Source organism: Durio zibethinus, chromosome 6 (assembly GCF_047325235.1).
Source record: "Durio zibethinus cultivar Kanyao isolate XHJ-2024 chromosome 6, ASM4732523v1, whole genome shotgun sequence".
Taxonomy (NCBI): domain Eukaryota; kingdom Viridiplantae; phylum Streptophyta; class Magnoliopsida; order Malvales; family Malvaceae; genus Durio; species Durio zibethinus.
In genome coordinates this window covers 2427642-2452638 of record NC_143167.1, presented here as the reverse complement: position 1 = coordinate 2452638, position 24997 = coordinate 2427642, and the positions used below count along the sequence as shown (strand labels likewise).

The 24997-nt window shown below is 37.1% G+C and overlaps 2 protein-coding genes across 3 annotated transcripts; one reads left to right on the top strand and one right to left on the bottom strand.

Annotated features, from left to right (window-relative positions):
* Nucleotides 1–869: 869 nt before the first annotated feature.
* On the top strand, nucleotides 870–5216 carry LOC111284826 (phenylalanine ammonia-lyase-like). 2 transcript variants are annotated; one of them, XM_089761792.1, is made up of 3 exons: nucleotides 870–1000; nucleotides 1286–1683; nucleotides 2878–5216. In XM_089761792.1, exons 2-3 carry the CDS (start codon nucleotides 1295–1297, stop codon nucleotides 4625–4627), a joined length of 2139 nt encoding a protein of 712 aa, XP_089617918.1. In that variant the 5' UTR covers nucleotides 870–1000; nucleotides 1286–1294; the 3' UTR covers nucleotides 4628–5216. The 2 variants fall into 2 exon arrangements, with proteins under 2 accessions (XP_089617918.1, XP_022729542.2); XM_022873807.2 differs by lacking the exon at nucleotides 870–1000 and having other exon boundaries at nucleotides 1084–1683.
* On the bottom strand, nucleotides 5010–24713 carry LOC111284231 (uncharacterized). Its single transcript, XM_089761791.1, has 20 exons — nucleotides 24458–24713; nucleotides 23477–24043; nucleotides 22719–23247; nucleotides 20895–20976; nucleotides 19891–20036; nucleotides 19249–19439; nucleotides 18880–19010; nucleotides 18482–18763; nucleotides 17689–17826; nucleotides 16655–16909; nucleotides 16291–16431; nucleotides 15900–16211; nucleotides 15128–15301; nucleotides 13280–14204; nucleotides 12946–13181; nucleotides 12177–12281; nucleotides 8481–10805; nucleotides 7592–8170; nucleotides 7288–7510; nucleotides 5010–6214 (listed from the first exon to the last, which is right to left on the bottom strand). Exons 2-20 carry the CDS (start codon nucleotides 24039–24041, stop codon nucleotides 5412–5414), a joined length of 8142 nt encoding a protein of 2713 aa, XP_089617917.1. The 5' UTR covers nucleotides 24042–24043; nucleotides 24458–24713; the 3' UTR covers nucleotides 5010–5411.
* Nucleotides 24714–24997: the final 284 nt, after the last annotated feature.

Below are 24997 nucleotides of genomic sequence, written 5' to 3'. Positions count from 1 at the left end.
TATCTTATATAGAAGAAACATGATAAATAAAAAACATATTATAATAATCTTTATATATATCAAATACAAAATAAGATTATTTTATTTAATCCAATATTAATTACAAACTTATTTTATCCTTTACTATATATAATTTTATGCATCAAATACTTTCTAGAAAAATATTTTTAAAACACTCGTTGCTAACAAAATCCAAATAAATATCATTGAGCTAAACCCTTGGAGAAGTTTTTATCGAACCTAACTCTTCCACTAACGGGAATTTATTAGTGGTGCAGCTATCATTATCGTTCCCGTCATATATAGGACCCAATTATAAGGCATTAACCACAAAATTTATACATACATGTAAATGTACATATTAATGATATGTGTCAAATTAAATGTATTGATTAGTTAGAAAGTAATGATGAATAGAGCCCAACCCATATAATGCATTATGGAACAATGATGTAAGATGATCCAATATGTACTTCTTTTAAAACCTGAAGCTAGCTAGTTAACTTGAACATTAAATCATTGGATGATTCACTGTTTCACCTTTGCTCCATAAAATCATCTGCTAAACGCCATTCTGATCTATTCTACATTTTCTACTTTTCTTTTCAAGAATTTTATGGCATTTTTTCCTAAATTCACACCTCATATATGGTTATGGGGTTATATGCATCTGCCGGAACCCAATAACATGGAAACATTAACTATATATAGAATATCTATACGTCATTATGTAGTTTAGAAGATTAGTTTTGAATTATAAGAGATGCATTAATTTGTGATAAGCACCATTCTTAATTCGGGAAAATATCCCTGCTTATGCCACTAAAAACCATTTGAAATAAAATCTTTCAAAGAAAATTTGGATTGGAAATGAGCTCGGGATTGGAAATTTTCAAATAAAATCTTCAATCATGCATCTCTCTCATTGCCCTTCCAAATGGGGTGTCAACGTCTCACATCCTCCACCTTTAGATCGCATGAATCAGACGGCCATGAAAGGGTACCAAATAACTCTCTCAACTTCCCACCCAACACCTTATATACCACCCCTCTATTTAAACAACTATATAATCTGATGATTTTGTCACAGAATCCAAACATCTGACAGGAAAAATCTGTTTGGTTTCTGTGGTTTTTTACTTTCCTTATCTTCATATCACCTCTATAAAAAATTCGCATAAACTTAGACGTATTTACGTACCCAAAGTTTAAAGAATATTTGGGCTCGTTGTATTTTTCTTAGTTTTTTTTTTTTTTTTAATTATTTTTTTGGTCTTTTCTGAAGTAAACAGAAATGGAAGAGTCACATGGGAATGGAAATGAAGGTGTGTCACTAGAAAAGCTGTGCCACAATGATCCCTTAAACTGGGTTTTTGCGGCTGAGTCATTGAAAGGAAGCCATTTGGATGAAGTGAAAAGAATGGTTAATGAATATCGAAAGCAGGTGGTGAAGCTGGGGGGTGAGACACTGACCATAGCACAAGTGGCTGCAGTGGCGGCTCGTGATGATGGAGTCATAGTTGAGCTGAGTCAGTCGGCAAGGGCTGGTGTTAAAGCAAGCAGTGATTGGGTTATGGACAGCATGAATAAAGGAACAGATAGTTATGGAGTTACTACTGGTTTTGGTGCAACTTCACATAGAAGGACCAAGCAAGGAGCTGCCTTACAAAAGGAGCTCATCAGGTAATAAAATTTCCTTACTTCATGACAAAACAACTTTGAAGAAAAGTCACTTTTCAAGTATCTATTAAAAGAAATGTATTGACAAAATTCGGAGAAAATAGATTTCGTAATCTACATCCATTTCATAAGCTGGATTTTACTAAAACATCAACATAAAATTTACTTTATTTTCATCCATACTGAAAACCACACTATTATGACCTACTCACAAACTCCTGAGTATCTCCAATAATACAACTGGATGGACATTGATGTAAACTGCTTGAATTAAGTCAATAACCAATTAATTTAGTATCTAACTCGCATACCTCTTTTTTAAAACCCTCTTACCAGGCCAGAAGCAATCAAATCTTATTACCTATAATTCAGCTATAGTATTTGAATGAACTCTAAATCCCACAAACCAACTTCTTGTCACAAGAAGCACCGTTCTGTACCCTCAAAGAAACTGACCAACGAATCAAGACTGATTTTTAACTAAAATCGTCTCCTTAAAAAAGGCACTTTAAACTTTTGCTGCATCCTCTAAAATGTGAGTAACCAAATCTGCATTACTTAATTACACATTGCTTAGATGTAATAGGTAGGTGGGTAGTCACATTTTCTCCCAACTGTGAGCTTAGAAAAAGTTCCTCGTCTTAATTAACAGGTAAATGGTCACATTTTCTCCCAGCTGTGCTTTACATTGACCTGTAGCTGGAGAATTAAGTCTCTTGATTGGTCCCTCTCAGAAAAGGTTTGATTGGTGAGGAATGTCCAACATTCAGGCAACTTACTCTTTGATTTTTGCCGTCACAAAATTTGGATATACTATTAGAGATATTATATTGTCCTTTTCTCCTCACAAGCGGAAAACGCATAGATTACAGCCTTAAGTTTTGGTATTGGAGAAAACGGGTCAGCAATAATTTCCGTCAACCTCAATTTTAGCTCACCAAATTTATGTGTTAGAAAATTGTTAGAAGCAACAATTCCTGCTTTAATTTTGGTGTGATATGCTTTATAACCATCTAAAATACCATTAATAAATTTTTACTCGTGGTAGGTATATGTTTTTGTCTTGCTTTGATGCTTGAACTGTTGTAAACAATAACTGCTCTGGATATGACATTTCCAATCTTTAGTGCAATAGCTTGTATAGTAAATTGTTTTCATTGAGCAATTTTAAGTAACATATGTCAATTTGTTAAACAGATTCTTGAATGCTGGAGTCTTTGGCAGTGGCACAGAATCTTGCCATACATTGCCACATACAGCAACAAGAGCGGCTATGCTAGTGAGAATAAACACACTCCTCCAGGGCTACTCAGGCATTAGATTTGAGATCCTGAAGGCCATCACAAAGCTACTAAATCACAACATTACTCCATGCTTGCCTCTGCGTGGCTCAATTTCTGCTTCGGGGGATTTAGTCCCTTTTTCATACATTGCTGGACTTCTTACAGGGCGGCCAAATTCCGAGGCTATTGGTCCCAAAGGAGAAGCCCTAGATGCCAAGGAAGCCTTTCACCTTGCAGGCATTAATGGTGGATTTTTTGAGTTACAGCCTAAAGAGGGTCTGGCACTAGTTAATGGGACGGGAGTTGGTTCTGGCTTGGCTTCTATAGTTCTGTTTGAGGCAAACATTTTGACAGTCTTATCGGAAGTTTTGTCAGCAATATTTGCTGAGATTATGCAAGGAAAGTCAGAGTTTACAGATCATTTGACTCATAAGCTGAAGCACCATCCTGGCCAGATTGAGGCTGCAGCTATTATGGAACACATTCTGGATGGAAGTGCATTTGTTAAGGCAGCACAAAAGTTGCATGAAATTGATCCCTTGCAAAAACCTAAGCGAGATCGATATGCTCTTCGTACTTCCCCACAATGGTTAGGCCCACAAGTTGAAGTAATTCGATCATCAACAAAGTCCATTGAAAGGGAGATTAATTCGGTGAATGATAATCCATTGATTGATGTGTCAAGAAACAAGGCCTTACATGGCGGAAATTTTCAGGGTACTCCTATTGGTGTCTCTATGGATAACACAAGATTAGCAATAGCCTCAATCGGAAAACTCATGTTTGCTCAATTCTCTGAGCTTGTTAATGATTTCTACAACAATGGGTTGCCATCAAATCTGTCAGGTGGTAGGAATCCAAGCTTAGATTATGGGTTCAAGGGTGCTGAGATAGCTATGGCAGCGTATTGCTCAGAGCTCCAATTTCTTGCTAATCCCGTTACCAATCATGTTCAGAGTGCAGAGCAACACAACCAAGATGTGAATTCGTTGGGGCTAATCTCAGCCAGGAAAACAGCTGAAGCTGTTGACATCTTAAAGCTGATGTCTTCAACATACATGATTGCGCTCTGTCAGGCTATAGATTTGAGGCACCTCGAGGAGAACTTGAAGAACGCAGTAAAGAACACAGTGAACCAAGTCGCCAAAATAGTCCTAACCATGGGGACAAACGGGGAGCTTCACCCTTCAGGATTCTGTGAGAAGGATTTGCTTAAGGTGGTCGATCGTGAGCATGTTTTTGCATATGTTGACGATCCAGGTAGTGCAACTTACCCACTTATGCAAAAGCTGAGGCAAGTCCTGGTAGAACACGCCTTGACAAACAATGATGATTTGAATAAAGCAAATGCTTCAATCTTTCTTAAGATTGGCGCTTTTGAGGAGGAATTGAAGACAGTCTTGCCAAAGGAACTTGAAAATGCAAGAATTACTTTTGAAAGTGGTAATCCAGAAATCCCAAACAAGATTAAAGAATGCAGGTCCTACCCCTTGTACAAGTTTGTGCGAGAAGCCTTAGGTACAGAGTTTTTAACAGGAGAGAAAGTGAGATCACCAGGTGAAGAATGTGATAAAGTATTTGTCGGAATGTGTGAGGGAAAGTTGATTGATCCGCTGCTCGAATGTCTCAAGGATTGGGATGGTTCTCCTCTTCCAACATGTTAAGAATCCCTCCCCTCTGTCGTATTAAAACATTGTTTTTCAAAGCTTATTACATTATAAGGAAAATTTCAGTATCAATACAAATAAGACTTTAAGAAAGGGTGAAAAAGAATAAATGGACTGGCAGACCTGATTTGTGATGTCAAAGATGTTTGTTTGTATGTTTTTTCTTATTTTCCATTTCTTTTACCATTTTTTTTCGTTTGTCAAATCTGTATTTCGAGGATATTTATGTAAAGCATGAAATCTACCGCATCCTAGTTTCATCAACTTCATTTCACCGGTAGGATTTGGTTTCGATGATAAAAACAGAGTATGCTGATTCACCACTTTTTGATATTTAGGTTTTTCTCAGCAACAGACCAATAAGAGGGTATAGAAGGTACGAGTCAATAAATTGTGCATATTAGGTACTAATTATATGGTGTTTGACCAGCATTCTTGACAATGGTAGTTTCCTGGGCAGTAACATGGCCGGTTTAAATCAGCAGACGCCACTATCTCACCCACACAAATTTCAAACAACTTGCATAAAGGGATAGTAATTAAAATATATATGTATATATATATATATATATATATATATATATATCAATCAAATAACTATTAACTACAAACAACATTCGTCCATATACGACCAACCCAACGCTAATTTCCGAGCAAAGTCTCACCTCAATTTCTGTCACCTTGCACTAGTAATTGAGAAGCCCTTTTGACTCAAAAACTGAAAGAATCCGCCGCTGCATATTAGATCTTTGTTAAACAACATCTCATCTAGCGGTTATGGTTAGTCATCATCTGACAAACAAACAATGTCAGTTGCTCCGCTTTGTTGTGCTGGGTTAGAACGAATACTTGGCACTCGAGATTCCTGATGGATCAGTGTAGCCAAGCTTGAACTAACATCTGGCAGCAAGTTGCTTAAGGCATTTGCATTGGCACCAGATAGAGTGTTCATGCCCATTAAAACATCCAATGAAGGCAAAGAAGGGTTAGGTAGAGCTGCCAACCCTCCGGCAATTTCAAGTTGGATCCTACCAGATTGGGCCGTAGTTGATGTCTGCCTATGTGCAAGGGAGTTGCCATATGACTGGAGCAACGACGTAGAAGCCACAGCGTGGTTACTATGTGCCTGCTGACTTGACATTCCACGAGAATGCAATGGGAGACTGCTAGGAGAAATGGATGCTGAAGGTCTAAATGGCTGTAGATGCGGAGCAGGAGCACGAATTTCAGTGCCCATTTGAAGGTTTCCTGTGGAAGGGGAGATGGAACTGATATGGGGAGGTCTAGTTGGAGTGCCTGATAATAACGCCGAAGGATTAACAACTTGCAAAGGAGGACCCATGGTTTGTGTAACTACAGCAGGTGAAACAGTTTGCATGCTAGAAGCTGAGCCAGTTGAAGGAAGACCAGAAGCAGTGGAAGGCTGCAGAGGTGGACAGGTGGTTTGTCCATTGACTACAGCAGGTGAAACAGTTTGCATGCTAGTAGCTGAGCCAGTTGAAGGACCAGGAGCGATGGAAGGCTGTTGAGCCGTCTGTTGTGATGAAAGTTGAACCAGCTGCTGCATGAAACTGGAACTTGCCTCTACCAAAATAACAATGGCTAAGTGGTCAGTATAGTGAAACATTGCAAAAACGCAAATCTTAGCTACGTGCTTGTGTCACGGGTCGAGACTCAAGCTCCGAACCCGCGCGGCTCCGGGACCCGGGCATTCACCCTTCCGGCGTCCCAGATCAGCCTTCCGCCACGGTTCACACTCTTGTGAGGTATTGTCCGCTCTGGCCCCCCCTGGCCTCACGGTTTTGTCCTACAAAAGGCGCCTCACAAGGCGGAGATGGTGTGAACCCTTTTATACCCCAGTGACCTTCCTATTATGTTCGATGTGGGATTCAGGACTCCCCCTTGGGTCCGTGACATTCTCCCGCACCCAACCTCGTGACGCCCTCGTCACGGAGGCCGGCCACCCTGCCTACCTCCCTCGAGGCGCTCGGCGTGAATCGAACGGTTTAGGGCTGGCTCTGATACCACTTGTCACGGGTCGAGACTCAAGCTCCGAACCCGCGCGGCTCCGGGACCCGGGCATTCACCCTTCCGGCGTCCCAGATCAGCCTTCCGCCACGGTTCACACTCTTGTGAGGTATTGTCCGCTCTGGCCCCCCCCTGGCCTCACGGTTTTGTCCTACAAAAGGCGCCTCACAAGGCGGAGATGGTGTGAACCCTTTTATACCCCAGTGACCTTCCTATTATGTTCGATGTGGGATTCAGGACTCCCCCTTGGGTCCGTGACACTTGCATATTTGGTTCTGAGCTTTTTAGCAATGTTTGCATTTTCTTGCACATGGATATTGATCTATATGCCAGGCACTCGCAAACTTGCACACGCCCACAAACACAAAGTTAAGCACTCTCTCTTTAAATTTGCAATGTAACAAGTAACCTAACAACCAATACAAATTGCCTCTAAATTTTCTCTCAAGTGACAAACTATACCATGTCCCAAAAATGATCACTCAACAAATCTGTGATTAAGGAGGCAGCCTAAACCCACCAGGCACCGATGCATAGAAATTTTCATCAAGTAGAACAATCAAAGCATCCATTTGATTCTCTATTCTTCCATTTACTATGTTAAAATTACAAACTAAAAGTAATATTACCTTGCTGTGCTGCTAAGCCAGATGCCCTGTTATCCATACATTTCGACCTGAAAGCCTCAGCCAAGATCTTATTCAAGAGAACTTTGTTGTAATTTACATCAAGATCCTTTTTCAGAAGCAGAAATTCTGCCTCTTTCTCCTGAAGTTTAACTTCATACTTTCTACGAATCTGAGCTACAACCTCCTCAATCTCCTTTTCACACTCTGCCTTCAGCTGCAGCTTCTGTTCAAATGAGAGGAAGTTCTCAGCAGAAAGTAAACCATATATCACTGTCAATAGATAAGCAAACAAGAGGACACTAACCTTGTCTTCATGAACCTTAATGGTTTGGTCTTTTTCTTTGCATATTCTTTCCATTTCATTTTGAAGTGGGTCATGATACAAAGGCAGAGGCATCCGAGATGATATAGCAGGTGCAGTCTGTAAGGGAAGGCCAATAGAAACAGAAGGGACTGAAATTGTCCTTGTTTCTGAAGTCTGTCTCACAAGCCCACCAATGGTGCCATTAATGGGCGAATGCAGAGGCTGCAAAACATCTTGATCGGAGAGCTCAATAGGGTTTGCCACCAGTTGCCTTGGAGCCTGAGAAATTTGGTTAGCAGTTTGAACTTCATTGCTTGGTTGATGTCCAATTGCACTAACTGAAGGTAGATCAGGAGGAGAAAGGTTAGAAGTTGATTCTGTGGATCTCAAATGCTGCATTTGCTCTCTAAGCTCCACAACTGGTGTATTAGGATTGGACACATTGCAAGTCACATCAATGGTGCCATTAGATGGTGAAGTTTCAGCCATCTGAAAAGCATTTCCCATTTCATCATTTGCAATGGCTCTAGCTAGTATTCCAGAGGAATCACATGGAGGAAAACCCACATTTGGGGATACCTGCCCAAATAAGAAATTGTCATTAGATTGGAAGCAGGCCATTAGCAGGGTATTGATAACATAATCTCACTAAATCTCGAAACAATCTGCTTACCACGAGGATAAATTAAATAAAACCACAATGTAGGGCAGCCATAACAATGCAAATATATATATCACCTTCTATATTGTTACTATTTTGCTTTATATTTTGGCTGTGAAATGGCAACTTAAGAAACTTCTTTAATAGAAAAGTCCAACAGATAAGTCCAAAAAGAATTTGTACTCGAACCTTAATATAATAAAAAATAATAATAATAATCTTAGATACCAGATCTGGTGGCAGTGGACCACCTTGGTCCAAGGTAGATACAGGCTGCACTGAAGATAGATCTGCCAGAGATGGTTCTAGCAATTCAGATTCCTGGTTCATAGTGCATAGTACGCCATCCTGTTGATCAATTTCAATGACACTTGTTCCATCATTCTCTCTATCAACACTACCACCCTCGAGGACTTCACTAGGAGCAGTTCCAGGTTCTGCCAAAGAGACCTCTTCAGCAGGATTGGAAAATGCAAATGTATCTGGTATTTGTTCTTTAGTTGTAGAGGGATTCATGTAGACAATTTTATCCATGCCATCACTGGAAGTGGAAATATCAGACATGCTCTTTGGAACTTCTCCATCAGGCAAATTCAATGTAGCTCCACCAGCAATCTGTTTCTCAAATGAAGAGTTAGCAGGCATGATAGTCCCCTGACCTACACTAGAACTGACAGATTCAGGTGCACTCAAGGGAAGCTCCCCATCAGCCATTCTTACTGTGATTCCACCAGGAATTTCTTCAGAAGAAGGTATGGCTAGCAAATTCTCATGGCCTTCCCCAGAACTTACAGTCTCAGATACTCTCAACAGAACCTTACCATCAAAATTGCTTAATGTGATTCCATCAGGAATTTCTACAGATGAAGGTGCTTCCAATGAGACAAGATTCTCCTGACCACCACCAGAATAGACGTTCTCAGTGGTTCTCAAGTGGATGTCCCCAACAGCCCTTCCTACTGCAGCTGCATCAGGAATTTCTTCAGACAAAGGTGCTTCTGCTGAGACAAGGTTCTCCTGACCTTCACCAGAATTGGCAATCACAGTTTCTCTTAGGGGAAAACACCCATCAACTTTCCTTAAATTGGATCCATTGGGTTTTTCTACAGATGAAGGCGCTTCTAATGAGACAAGGTTCTCTTGACCTTCACCAGCAATGACAGTTTCTGATTCTCTCAAGGGGGTCTCCCCATCAACCTTTCTTAATGTGTCTCTATCAGAAACTTTTTCAGCTGATGGTACTTGCAACGAGGCAAGGTTCTCCTGACTGTCACAGAAACGGACACTGTCAGCTGCTTTAAGGGGAACCTCCCTGTTAGGCTTGCCTGTTGTGGCTCCATTGGGAATTTCTTCACATAAGGGTGCTTCCACAGAGACAAGATTCTCTGGAGCACCAATTGGAGAAACAGGATAAGGATCCCCATTTGATATATTCAATTTAGATCCATCAGAAATCCGGTCTCCATCAGAACATCCCATGGAAAGGAGATTATCTGTAACATCACCTGAACTGACAGTCACAGGGACATCTACTCGAACCCCTCTGTCTGGAATTTCTCCAACAGGAACCTGTTCTCTGGGCCATGAATCTTTGTTGACAGCTTGTCCCTTACCACCACCAGAACATACAGTTACATTACACTCCCCAACTAATGCTCCCTCAAAATTATCCTTGTAGGGTCTAGCCGTACCAATTGGATCAATACATGCCATAACTTTGTCTGGAACAACGTGAACAATTTTGGACAATCTTACCTCACTTCCTGAAGCAGATTGAATAACTCCAGCAGAACTCCTTCCTTCAGAAAGATTCACCTCATTTACAGGTGGCTTCACTAACTCAACCCTAGCCCAGGACTTAACCGCTTCTATCCAACGAGTCTTTCTCTCTAGAACATTGCTTCTTGCTGCCACCTGCAATGCATCAAGATTCTTAAGGTGTAGATCTATCTGCTGTTTGAGTTCATCAAACTTCCTTGCATATTCAATATCCAAATTCTTGAGCTTATCAGTCCTCATTGAGGCATTACCATGCAAACGGATAACAGCTGCTTCTGTTCTTTTCTTATTCTCTAGTTGTGCCTTTTCTTCCTCATACTTCTGGTTAAATTGCTTCATTTCCTCCTTTTGCTTCTCTTTTAGTTTTGTCATCTGCTTATCACACTTTTTCTGAATTTCTTTGATGCTTTTTAGAAGATCTCTCTGTGCCAATTGGAATTCTAGGGCCACTCCAGACTCTGCAATGGCCTGTATATCAGAACCCTCTTGAAACCCCGATAAATCTTCAGTCTTTGCTTCTACATTTTGCTTGTAAGATGTTGCATTGGAATAATCTCTTCCAACAGCTTTACTTGATAGTTCAGAAGCTGTGGGAGAGTGTGGGACCTTCAAATACCCTGTACGGTATAGAAACATTCTCTTCAGACACCGCAACATTGAATAAACATAGTCTGCCTCTTCTTTCTTGCAGGTAAAGCCTAGATGCTGCTTTGCAAGGGCAAGTGATTCTTTGTGATCAATTTTCTGCTTCAACAAAGAAGCTGCACTCCAACACTGAATGTACAGAGACCAGAAGATTGTGATGTTAAAGAACCAGAATATCTTTAATGCATGCTTACATGCATGCAATAGCAAACGTCTTAGAAACCTAAAATATTTATAGCATATATACAAAAATGCAGCAGCAATGCACTCTCAACAGAATGTTCAATGTTACATGAATATTTTTATGCATCAAAGTGAACTCATACACAGACATACATACATACATATATATATGCACATATATTAATATAATAAATCCAGAAAAGGTGCTTATATCAAAGAATAATGTAAGGAGGGGAAGAGAGACACAAACACAGATCAGCTTAATTGATTATCTTTTAGACCTAAGAACTGCACATGAACCACATGGTTATTTACATCCCTCTGTCTCCATGCAACCTGATAACTCTCCCTTAACTAAGTTTTCACTTGCCTACCGATGAGAGACATACTTTATCTAAATTTAATCTATTTAATCAAAGACAGAAGCTCAAAGTTTCAACTCATTCCATCTAAATTATATACTGTTTCCTACTTTATCAGAGAACCATTAGAAAGATACCCAACTTCAGAAGCAAAAACTTGGTAAAATATTTTGAGTGCAAACTCTAATTAAATAAGACATGCAACTTTATCAAAGGGGTGTTATAAGTATCATACTTCACTCCTCACCATTTGAAACACAGTGTTGACTATACCAAGTACAAAGACAGAAGCTCAAAGTTTCTACTCATTCCATCTAAATTATATACTGTTTCCTACTTTATTAGAGGACCATTAGAAAGATACCCAACTTCAGAAGCAAAAACTAGGTAAAATATTTTGAGTGCAAACTCTAATTAAATAAGACATGCAACTTTATCAAAGGGATGTTATAAGTACCATATTTCACTCCTCACCATTTGAAACACAGCATTGACTATACCAAGTACAAACTCATGAACTAAATGAAACATCACAAGATTCAGTACATAATCTAAAACAGATTCCAAACTTATTGCCAAAAAAAGGAAACACAGCTCAATTTTCATAAAAAGCTAGGCATGAAAGATGCATGATCCTGACTCCTAAGCAAGGGGTGTTCCATATGAACAGGACTTCTATCATTTTCAGTTGCATTACAAAGGCACAATTGCAAATTCTACAGAAGCTGTCCATGAGAAAGAGGAGCGGACATCAAAATTTGGTGTCAAATTATACTGCACTTGAAGAAAAATTGCAATTAATAGTTAGAAACAGGCAACCATAAATAAAAGCATAACTTGATCCTCTAATACATACAGGACTGCCTAATAGATAACACCAATTGACATATGAAAGACATCATTATCAACAATTGCAGAATGAATTTAAGAATATAACAGAGAATAAAGGTCTAACCAGAGAAATCTGAAATGCCTGCAAAATGGACGCTGGTTCCCTATTAACCAGATGATTATTCATGACATATTCAAGAAACCTTTCAACCATAGCCTTGACATCCTCCTGCAACACAAATAAGATGTACCATAAAGCAGGCTGTTATAAATACTGCATTAATAGAATAGTAAGATTTCAATATAAAACCATGACAAAGAGAGAGAAAATTGAGGGTCCACTGTTACAGAAAATACAAATGAAATATTTATAATAAATAGTTCAAAAAAACCCTTGTATTAGTAAATAGATGAATAAGGATTCTTTTTCTACCTTAACTCCTGGGGAAATTTTTTCAGAAGTGGAATACAGGACAAACAGAGCAACATTTCTACAAAATGGGATACTAAACTGGCCCATTTTACAAAAACCCCATTCAAGTAACTTTTCCACTTTTAGTCACATTAAGATAAAAATAAACAAAATAAAACTTGAATGATCCGTTCTACCCAGCCAGGCAGTTCAAGATAGAGAGTGTTTTTGAGAACTATATCTAGTAACCATATTTCTCTTGTCTATTGTTCCTCCCCCTTTGCTTTTCATTATATCCTGAGATGGAATTAGACCTCAGCAAAAACATATTCTGAAATCTCTAAGGAGGTTAAATATCCCCCTAACGCCAAAATCTTTTCCAGTCGTTTCTTTTCATTCTAGTGAGCAAAATAGACATTATAGGCTGACAAGATAAAGAACTAACAGCAAGTTCTGATCACATATAAATTAAGGTACATACTGAAAGTTGTAGAACTTCACAGAGTTTTGCTATCTGTGGCCTCAAAAGAACATGGAGATTCTTCTGTGAGTCACGCTGTTTTCTTCTCTCCCATTCAACTATGTTAAGAGCTGGTATTTTTGAGATATTATTGGCCAGATGAAGTGAGTTAGAGGTTGCATGACTTTTGTCACTTCCACAAGCTGTTGATCTACTCAAAGAAGGAGATAAACCATATGCTGAGGTTCCTGAGCTTCCTGAAAACAATAAGAGAAAGCGTTGGAAAGAGTATTCAAGAAAGAGGGAATTTTCTTCTACCAATACTGCACTTCATTGCATTTACATTGCCCATTACCTTCCCTGTCCCAAGCAGCCATTTTCTCCTCTTGCAGCATAGCTTTTGGAGAGGGATGATCATTCCCATCACTGACTACCTTCTTGCGCCTCTTTACAACTTCAGCACTTTCAGCCTCAGGTTTATCTTGCAAATCATCAAAATATTGAACCCTTTTCCGATTCCTCTGAGATGAACAAGAAGAATACTTCCATCTTGGACTTTTTCCCTCCAAAAGTTTTGTCCAAAATATATGAGGAGGATCTTCATTCATCACTTGAATTTTCTGCTCACCAAACAATGGCATTTCCGTCCCATACATTCCTCGATTTTGTTTGGCATGTAAAATTAGGGATAACTTGCTTGCATCATTTTCTATCCCAGTTTGACGCAGTAAGATAAAGAATTCTTGAAGAACATCTTTTAAATGTGATTGCTCAGACAATGTATTTGCATCCAGTGTTGGGATACCATGAAATTTATCCAACTGACTGAATAGGTATGAAGCCCCCCATTTCAGCAGCATTTGACTACTACTAGGGCTTATGTTCTCTATGTTGCTATCAAGTGTCTTATCTTGTTTTGAAAGCATCAAAACTTTTTCCTCCACAGTAAATGATGAATATAAACGAAATATGTTTATTTGTTCAAATTGAGAATCAAGTGTTATCCTCTGAAGGGCTCTTAGATCATTCATTGGGCTCCAATCACTTCCAAATATTATGACGGTACCAACTGCAGATAATTTGATGCTGGGAAGACAAGCACGGGTTTCTAATAGAAAGACAAATCTCTCGCTCTCGTTATTGAATTTGTTCAAAGCAGATTGCTTCTTTGAAGGGGTAACACCACCATCCACACGCTCATAAGAATCTGCACCAAATCTTTGACGCAGAAAGTCATCCAAAATATCTCCCATTAAATCCCTTCCAGAACCACCAATGTACTGTCAATCAAACCATCTAGATGAGAAACATAAAATAGCCAAAATCCTTTCTGCGAGAGAAATTATATGTATGGTTTAGATGCATGCACACTCACAGTAAAGAAGGATTACTATTTAGACAATAAGGGTTGATTAAAGTTACACAACAATCACAGCAAAGTAGGTTAGGGCACAAAACAACCATATTCATACCAGCAGAAAAGAAACCATTGCATGTCCAGTTCCAATCCCAAATGTAACTTAAACACAATCACCTATTGAACTAGCTTCTTCCATTCACCAACCTTATTGTCATATAAAAGCCAGTTTGGCCTGGCTGGAGTTTCATCAGAAAATGCAGTTGAAAATATAACTTTTTTCAAGAGCTGTCACATAGAATTTAACAGGAATCACTAAGAATATGTTTTGTCCTTTAAAATTTCTCACTAAATGTTTCCAGTTTCTCATTGCAGCTTTTCTTGAAAGCTAAATTAGCAGTTTCAGATTTAACCTCTAGAAGCTCATATTCAACTTTTGCAAAAGCTAAAATTTGATAGTCAAGACCTGGTTGGCCACTTCAGCTTCTTGGAGCAGGAAAGCTGCTCAAAAGCAAGGTCAGACAGGCAGTAAGCTACATATTAATTTTTATATGTTGAACAAGCATCAGAGCCTTTTCTATTTGTGCCACCTGTCAAAGCAACAAAATGGGGTATAGCAGACGTAGTACTTGAACAATAATACAGTAGACCCAGGGGATTTAGCTTCATCCGCCTTTAACAAACTCAAATGATTATAAAAGTTTCAATTGTAAATATTTACAAGCTTTTCGCACACAGGTATATTAATCACCTTAACAACATAAGCTAGAGAATATCAATAATCCAAAACACGCATAATACAACTACAAACAATTGCTTCAAAACCATTGTCAAGAGAAAATGTACCTGGAAAAGAATAAGCACTTTCAACTTTTGTTTCTTGATCTCCAAAAGCATTGCATCAAGAAGTTGTAATTTGCCACTAGCTTTTATGCCAACATCCAAAAACTCAACCTCTTTAAGGCCTTTAGTGAGCAACAATTGAAGGGATTGATCCACAACATAGGGATGATCACAACACTGTCAAGAATTACCATTAAAACACGATATCAACTCATAATATGCAGTAATATCAGTAAATTTCTACACATCTCACTCATCCTCAGTCGAATACATATATCACGAAAAAAAGTTCAATGCAAATTCATCTAATATAACAGAAAGTACGATATAAATCAAACCTGGTGAATTTTTTATGCTTTTGGAAATGCAAAATAAATAAAAGAAATTCAAACAACAAAGCTCAAGTGGTAAGGTTGGGGTAGGGATTGGGTAAAGTTCCTAGGTTTGAGCCATAATGATCCCTCCCATCCGAAAATATAAATAAATTAAATAGCATTTCAAGATTTTCCAAAAGCATCATCAGATTACTAACTCCAAAAAGCAAAACTTAGGACAATGCACCCGAAAATTTCTAAGCTTATGGATGAGATATCACCTAATCCTAATTTCTGAAGTCTATACTGCAGCCAAACACAAAAAGTCAGGAAATTGGGATGAATATTTTGATATGTTAGATGATTTGACATCTAAGGCAAATTTTTTTTTTTTTTTAAAAAAGAAGAGCTTAAACCTCACATAATCATGTAGTTGAAGCAAAAGGTTTAGTAAACTCAACCTTTCGGCTGGAGATAAGAATGCTACGGAGAGCTCCAACAGGATCAGTCTTTGAAAGTGAGCAAAGAGAGAGAGAGTTTGAAAGTAGACTAAAACAATACTGCTCTAGCTGCACATTGGATAAAAGTACAGGAACCCAGTATTCTAGAAATCTAGATGATTCTAATTTGCACTCATAAGCAACATATTTCGCCAACCTCTCCTTCAGAGTACCAATACTATCACTTGAGTTCGTTAGCAAGCTGTCACTGCCATTTGAATCGCTTTCAGAATCAAGCAGAGAAAGAAGATTAAGGTACTCAGCAACATTATCCTGCAGAAACCAGATAGTATACATAAATCAACCTGCAGAAAACAATAACAACAACAAGTGAAAAGTAGAAATGCCAAACCTTCAGTTGACTGCTGATAATTAAAAGCCTCTTACTAGCAGTTAACATCTTAATTTGTTCAAAACAAGAAGCAACTCTTGGACGTTGGCACTCATCCACTATTATTGCCTCCCATCCTATGCAATCAAGCACATTCAAGTCCTGCAGAACCACATTAAACTTAACAGGCAAACCCATGCCAGGTGAATAAAAATGTGGCAATAGATTTTTCTTTTTTTTCCTCAATTGACAATAGGAAACTAAATGATGCAGCACTACATCCTAATAACTCTAACACAAAACAAGGATACAACGTTTGACCCATGCACAACTTGTCAGATAACAAATTTCAAAACTTAATTTATCACAGAAGCTGCATATATACCTCGCTGATAACTTCTGGTGAGGTTATAAGCACTTGAAACATTATACAACCTCCTTCGTCATAAAACTCCAGGTTCCTAATACTATTCCGAATTTCTTTACTGCCACTGTAAACCACAACATCAGCAGATGGCACTAAATGCAAGAACTCCTCATCCCATGAATATTGTGAAGTGGAAGTTGTGATGATGAGAAAAGGCCTAGAGATGTCAGATGGAAAAGATAGAATGGAAGAAATAACATTCAAAATCCTTTCCTGCAAAAAATAGGGACAATTCAGAACCACTGCAAATGAAACTATGCATTTTACTATCATCATGGAATGGTATCAAAGTGATTAATAGAATGAAGGTCTGAGCAACCATTGCCATCAGATATTTGATGTTTATTGTCTTTCAAGACCAATAAAATAATATTCTGAAAATAAGAATCAATTGACATTATAAGAATCATGCATAGAGAAAAAGCCTAACATAAAACATTATGTTGTTTGCATTTATGTAAACGTACAAACTTCTTACAAAGGATATAAAATATTATGTTGTTTACATTTATGTAAACGTACAAACTTCTTACGAAGGACCATGATAATATAACAAAATGCGCATATAGGAACATACACACATGTAAATTGTATAACACAGATCTTGTGTGTTTATATCTTTTTATAAGTTCTGATACTTGTGTATGCATGCCAGTAGGTCAGATTTTTGCATTGGCAAAATGTAACATATCAAAATAAGAAATAATAACCCAATAACTGAACAAGCATATACATATGTGAATACAAATATGTACTCGTGCATTCATAGGGCATTTTTCACATTTTATGCTACCTCAGACATTTATAAGGTTAATAAGCGTGTACATGTGCAAGCAGACCATTTTTAGCCCATATTACCAATGCACAAACAAGATTGTCAAGCAACAAATTGACAAGACCAGGTAACTATTACGATTTAAGTAAAAATCCTTGGTCAGATCATTTTCAAATGCACTACAAACCCGAATAACAAAACATTTGATCAAGCGCACCTGGTCATCCAAAATGACAGCATTCTGGCCCCTACACCAATAGTTGCATAGTTTGTTAACAGCATCAAGGTTAGCATCCAGTCCAGATGAAACTCCGTCCTGTAATTGAGAAGCTTTTAGGGATGCAACTGCTCTTTCCTGCGCATGTTCCTAGTTGGTTAGAAACAAGCCATTTAAATAAAAAGGGAAAGAAAAGTGCGACATGTTTTTAGGAGTATTTTGTACATGTTATGTTAAAAATTCATGATAATAGTAGCATAACAGGTAAATGAAACCTAAACCAAATCTTGCCAAACAAAAACATCCATATAACTCATATGCTCACAGTGGTCAACATAATGATGTTTCAAATACACATATGGATAACATCAAATCCAATGGCGGCAGCTTTTACAAATTACAAGTTCAAATAGCAAAAAGTATCAAGGACTTGAACCAATAGAACAAGCATATTGTATGGGGCACTGCAATGGTTATTATTTGGGACTTTCAACTTGAAGGTCACAAGTTCACACCTTTGGTTGTAGCAATGGGTTTATGAGCTGGGAGAGGGCTACCTCCCTTGTGTTGCCTGAGACCCAAAGGGCCTCCCTACATACCCAAGAAAAAAAAACACATGCTATATGAATCCTAGATTATTTGTACACTAGTTCAAGCACTCAAATAGTTACTAAACTGGTTATAAAGAATTTTCCAGGACAGATATGCGTCTTCACTACAACAAAATACCAACTTATTAAGTAGGATCAAGTCTTGCTAGAATATAACATATTTCACATTTTTCTTAAGGCACCTTATCAAATTTAGAAGCTCTCTTTGCCTTGTTGCGACGAGTTTCATAATCTCGTATAAGGCTCTGACCTTCTGGATAACTGAAAAAGGAAGCATTCTCCAATTCCCATGAAGCATGATCATAACCAAGACCACACCATTTCACAAGCCACTCAACATGACAATTTAACTTATCACCACCATGCCCTTTATTATGGTGCTCATCAGACTCCTTGGGAGTCATCAACAATCTTTTCTGTAGCACACGATGTGGCACCGCCCAGTGTTGCTTCCATGCAGCACCCTGAACAACATAGCATATATGAATGACTAAATGCATCTCAAGTAACCTTTAATGTAATGATCCTCAACAGAAGGAATATCACTGGTTGAAAACAATCGTATTCAATAACTGTGAACCTGGTTTCTTCGGTTATATTTTGCAACAAGCGATGGAGCTTCAAGCAACACCTGATTCTCTGGTACCCAACGATTATGGACATGAGCGAGACCTTTGTATTTCACAAAATATTGCTTCTGTCTTCGCAATCCTAAAACCGAATACCAAATGCAAGGATATTACTATCAGCAACTACTCGTTAATCCAAAAAGTTAGTAATACAAAGTATAGCAATTATCAAACAAAATAAAAGAAGAATAGCATTGCTAAATACTTCAGTAATAATTCACAGGAGCAGTCAGCAAACAATTGTGGCACAATTTATAGAAATATGTTATCAAAGAAAAACAAATCCATGGATATAAGCAGATTATTGATTGAGCCCATACCATCCTTTGAAGACTCCAGTTCTCTAGAATCCCAAATTGCTTCTATTCCCTCTGAAACTGTATGCACCCCTGATTCTAATTTTTTCCTCGCACATACTACACAGTACCATACTCCAAAAGGAAACTCCTCAAGGGGAGCTTCTAGACACGAAAGATGGTAGCTTATTTGGCACCCTTTTCCATGACAGCATCTAAATAGGATGGCAGAGTGTAAGATAACAAAATAAATTCAAATTTTACCCACAAAGATGTGATCCAACATAATTAAAAATATAGTGACCACTCCAAAAAGCACTAAATTTATTGTGAAGAAAAAAAAGCAGTACACATGACCTACTGAAGACATGTTAAAGCTCTCAATTGTCCAGTGTCTCTTATCTAATTGATTGAAATTTCTTTTAAACATAGAGTCAGTCACAAACTAAATTATTACAAAATTCTCTACAGCAGGGATGTATATGAAGATACATCAAAGAGGGCAATCCAAAAGATTTATAATTATAGTGAATCCAATATCCTACAGATCAAAGCATCTAATACAGAAGAAATCCACCTGCTGTACCAATGATTACTGAACAACACATTCACCTATCAACTATATAAAATTACAATATAGATAAACCAATTGAAAAGGTTACCCACAAGAGCTTTCCATCCAGTTTGCATACAATGCAAGTATTTTGACCACTGCCTGTTTGAAGATCGGTCGAGGACATATGTTGTAATGTATAATTACAGGGCTTTTCAATTTGTCCCGTGCTAATACCAACATCGAGTTTCCCTCTATCCTAATGCAATTCAGCAAGACAATGGAAACAGTTATGACAAGGTCAATGACATATCACATATAATCATTTAATATTAGATAAGAACATAGAAACATTAGCAATAAATTCAAAAGACCTTGGTGGAAAACTAGATCCTTATTCCTTGCACACAAAGAGACTAAGAAGAGTCAGAAGAGAGACACAGGGGGGAAGGGAGGGCGAAAAGGAGAATATATCCAAAGATCAGCCAACAAAGTTTTACAATAAAGCTTCCTAAAATGATCATTGGTTATGAAAGTTAATAATCAAAAGGTTGGTTTCTTTGACTTTAATTGTTTTACATCCAGCTTTACTTCAATGAAAGATAAATCAAAGGCAACGCCACAGAAGACAAACTCAGACAAGCAAACCTTGTCCATCAAAGGCATGCATATCACTTTAATCCGTCAACCTGATTCTTGTAATTCTCTCTCTTTTCAACTTAGCTTAGCTAATTTTGTCTTGCTCAAATAAATCAATTAATCAACAGAAAAGAAGAAAAAAGGTTGAATTTCCCTTTTCAGTCACAAACAAGAAGTACAAAAAATTGAAAACCTGCTCAAGTACTCTCTCCAATTAAGACATGTTCTGGAGAGAGATAGCTAGCGTAAAGAAAAGGCAAGGCAATTCCAATTAATACAACCAAGAGTTGGTTATATGCTTCCTCTGCTTTATATTGAGTACTGGCTATCTAGATGAGTAAAATGCTAAGCCCACTTGGTTTTCAAGGCACAAGACCATCCTTTAGACATGCCTTTTTCCAAGGCACAAGGAGTTCCTTAAAAAGACAAGAGAAACCGGATATTCAAAGACAAGAAAGATCAGAGAAGAAAAACTAACCTTAATATCAGAGGATCTAAGCAACTGGTTTAACTTTGAATTACAAGAGCAAATCTCATGCTTTGTTGAATCGCAGTCAACCCTGCAAAATATGAAGATATATTGTTCTTTTAAAGAAAAGAATATACTTTATCTGTTTTAAAATTAAAGAAGATCAAATCGTAATAAGATTATATGGTCAAATACTCAGCTTAGGAAGGCATTCCCAAAGTTTTGGAAAGACAAGCTAAAAATTGCTCATAAAAAAGGCCGTAGCATTACTATGAATTCTTTTACCCGTTAATAATAACCATGGGCAGCATTGAGGGAGACATTTTAATTTGTAACTGCACATGTTTCATAATCTGACTGACCAGGTAAATTTTTTCCAAATTCACACTTTAATATTGTCAGTATCTCAATCCATAGATGTTTTGTTGTGAGTGTGGTGAATTAACTAATTTATGTCTAATTTAGTTATAAGGAACATTACTAAATTAGGAAAATTTCTTACTAAGCAAAATGTTCAGATTCACTTAAACAGAAGCAGGACCCACACAAATCATTCACTAGAGGTTTTGCAATCTTCTCAAGGCGATTCATGATACCATTCAAATTTTAAGATCACCGAAAGGTCTCCATTAGAATCTAGTGTATCTAACTTCTCTTCTTTTATCAGGTAAGCTTTGATGCAAAATGAGAAACTTGTCCAGCTCTATCAAGCCCTTCAACTTCTTTTTTTGTATTTAATAAACAAAATCCATCCAAAAAAAAAACCCAATACATCCCAGCCAATTAGAACCAAAATTCATCAAGCAGCCAAGTACTATTATTCTTAATCACAAACACCAACAGCCCTCGAATTGAGCATTTATATGCATCATGTTTCAATCCCAAATATTCCCCTTATCTTACAAACTAAACCTAGGAAAAAATGCAATTCCTTTCCTTCTTGGTCTCAAGAACCACAAACTCTAGCTTATATGTTCTCCAAAATGTACATCAAGTCATCCAATTTACAACTAATCTCAAACTTCAGAAAATTTAACACATTTCTACCTCAAGGACCTCAACCTATGTATTAACAAAACTAGCATTCTCAATCAACTAGCAAAAAATTCTAATGCGGTAGGATTCTTCTAGGGAAAATTAAAAGATAAGTATAATAGGAACCACCGACAAAAAATCACAAACCACCATGTAAAATTATCATCTATGCAGACCTTGTGCTGTTTTACACTAAGAAGAAGCTCTAAGAAAAGAAAAAGAAATTCATAGCAATTTATGGGTAGTTTCAGAGGTAGGGGAGCACATAAGTACACTTCAACTAGTTTGGACCAATTGCTATTATTATAGATGCTATGTGATGTAGTTCTTCTGCAGGTATTTTATCAAAGTTACCTATCTGGATTATATTTTAATGATTTATGACACACTCAAATCAATGCCAACCATCATATAAACTAGATAAGAGATTTATATTTTAAATAGGGATATAGATAAGAGATTGAACAAATCATCTAGCATTTGCACAAAATGGACGCTCAAAGCAGTTAGAGATGTGATAATTTAAGGTTTTTGTATAATGACAACATAATTACTTGCAATAATCAATACCAAACGCATGATGAAAGTCAAAAGGAATTTACATAAGAAAATGGCTTAAATGGTACATGCATACAGAAAATATCTAATTCATATTGAACTAGAGAATAAACCAAAATTCTAAACTCTAACATTCAACAATAGCAATCAAATTATCATTAGCCATTTAAGTTTGATAAACTTGCTGAAATTCACTATAAAACCTGTTGAATTATCATCCAACTAAGAATAAATCAATACCTTTTCCTTTTAGAACACATTCCACAAGTCTCAATGCAATCTTTTCTTTTGCAACCAGGTGACAATAAAGTTCCAGCACCAGCAGAGGTCGCAATATCTTTAGTTGATATTTTTGGAAAAGAAACAGAATCAATGTCTATATCATTTCCTTTCCTTTTGGAAGGCCTGATTTTCTGAACCATCTCCAAACTGATATCACAATCAAGGACCCCTCCATGAATGATGGAATTTAATAACAGTGGACTTTGCAGATTTTCCTGCGCATCCTTTTCAGCATTATCATTCATTTCTCCAGTGACCAAACCATTATTAGAAACTTGCAGACCATCCCCATTTGAAGACATACCCTTGCAGCTATCCTTTTGCCCAGTGGGAAACAATTTATACTCGTTATTTTTTTCAAGTGCTTCCTTCACAGATTGACTTGTACTTGTCACCACAGTCTTTTCACGAGTTCTCTCAGCAAGTTCTTCCACAAGGTCCGCCTCCCTCCTTCCATTATCAGTTACATTCAGATCATCACAATGATCTACAACACAAGCAGAAAAGTCTAAAATGATATATTTAATCAAATAAAATCCTACTCAAAATGAATAAAACAGAAATATCTCAAATCAACATAAAATTGTCCAAGCAACAGAAGATAAGTTCATTAAAAGAGGAAATAAGCAAATACTAAATAGTACAATGCAAAGCCCATTTGAATTACTCCTGTGAGCAATTATAATAGGAAGAATGAGAAAAAAGAAGGTAGTTACCTGTTCCATCAACTTTCTTGGGTTGTTTCCTGAACAATGCTCTATAGGCACGAGCACCCATTCTCTTCTTTGGTGCCTCATTGGCTTGCCCATCTTCTAGCTTTTTTTTGTTAACTTCTACAGTTTCCATTGTCAATTGTTTCACGCTCTTCTCTTTTTTCTCTTTCTTCCTTTTCATATCCAGCAAATCCAGGCTCTTATCAGACCTCTTTGATCCCGAAGAACCGGATAAGGAGGCCATCTTACCCCTCTCAGATCTCCTCAAAGGACTCGCACTCTTCTGCTTCTCAATTCGCTTAGATTTCCTCTTAGCTGGAGGAGTCATTGAATTCAAATCCGTAGTCTGCTTCTCAAGACGCTCCGACTTCCGAGTACCGGAAGAACTTGGTGGAGTCATGTTTTTCTTAGACAGGGTTTCCCTAGATAACCTCTTATTCCTAACACCAGATGCATCCGCTGTAGCAGCACCCGAATTCACTGGGTTTTTAGCACTACTTTCACTTCCTTTCGAATCATTATCATTATCATCCTTAGCTTTCCTATTAGACCGGGTACCATTCGCCATACCTTCAATGTGAACAAAAAAATATTCTTAAAACGACAATGTATAGAGAATGAAGCAGAGATTCACAATTAATTCACATCAAAAGCCAATTTGTTGACAAAATAAATTTGAGAGTTGATAATATATTACTATAAACTATGTTTCAATAAAATCTGCATAAATTAACACAAACAAGAAAGCAACCTGGTATAAACAATGCCAATAACATCATAATCAGAACAATGCAACAGCTTTGAACCCTAAAATCCTAACTCAAGCCACCAATAAAGTCAATAAACAAAATTACCATCAATTACACACAAATTCAGTAATTCCGATCTAATCGTAAGCCGCTCAAACTAAAACCCTAACTAACTTGACACAAAAAAAATTGTTACAAGATTTTGATTTTCCATAATAAAGAAATACGGACTTACCCGCATGCGAATCCAGTGGGTAAAAACTTTCCTCTGCAATGTTGAGAGATTTTTATCTCTTTTTTTCTTTTAAAATGTTTGGTTAGGTTTTCTATCCGAGCAAGTTAAGCGATTTTTTTTCCGCGAGAAAACGAGGGAAAACGAAGAAGCCTTTATGAGGTTTTTGTAAATTTTGGAATGAATTTTATTTTCTCTTTTTTGAAAGTTATCGTTTGAAACGCCTCTAGACTCTTTGGACACTGAAAAGGTACGGGGTTCTAAACAACCATAGCTTTTATTTCCTAGACCCCATTTTTTAAAAAAATTTTAAAATAAAATTATTTAATTATCATTTTCACAATTTATAATTTACAAAAATTTTATTTTCAAAAAATATTCATAAATCCAAAAAGAAGTTTATAAAATTTTTTAAAAAAATTACAAAAAAATATTTTATTAAAATTTTTTATTAATTGATCTGATAAAAATTTATTATTAAAATATCATAAATTTTAAAATTAATAAAAAAATTAATTTTATTATTTTAACTTTAAAAAAATA

What these genes read in the sequence shown, in the direction of transcription:
- LOC111284826 (XM_089761792.1), top strand. Translation starts at nt 1,295, where the DNA reads ATGGAAGAGTCACATGGGAATGGAAATGAAGGTGTGTCACTAGAAAAG. An exon ending in TTACAAAAGGAGCTCATCAG is followed by an intron (nt 1,684 to 2,877) that starts GTAATAAAATTT and finishes TTTGTTAAACAG; the next exon opens with ATTCTTGAATGCTGGAGTCT.
- LOC111284231 (XM_089761791.1), bottom strand. Translation starts at nt 24,041, where the DNA reads ATGGCGAATGGTACCCGGTCTAATAGGAAAGCTAAGGATGATAATGAT. An exon ending in TTAGATCCTCTGATATTAAG is followed by an intron (nt 20,037 to 20,894) that starts GTTAGTTTTTCT and finishes GAATTGCATTAG; the next exon opens with GATAGAGGGAAACTCGATGT. An exon ending in AATATAACCGAAGAAACCAG is followed by an intron (nt 18,764 to 18,879) that starts GTTCACAGTTAT and finishes TATGTTGTTCAG; the next exon opens with GGTGCTGCATGGAAGCAACA.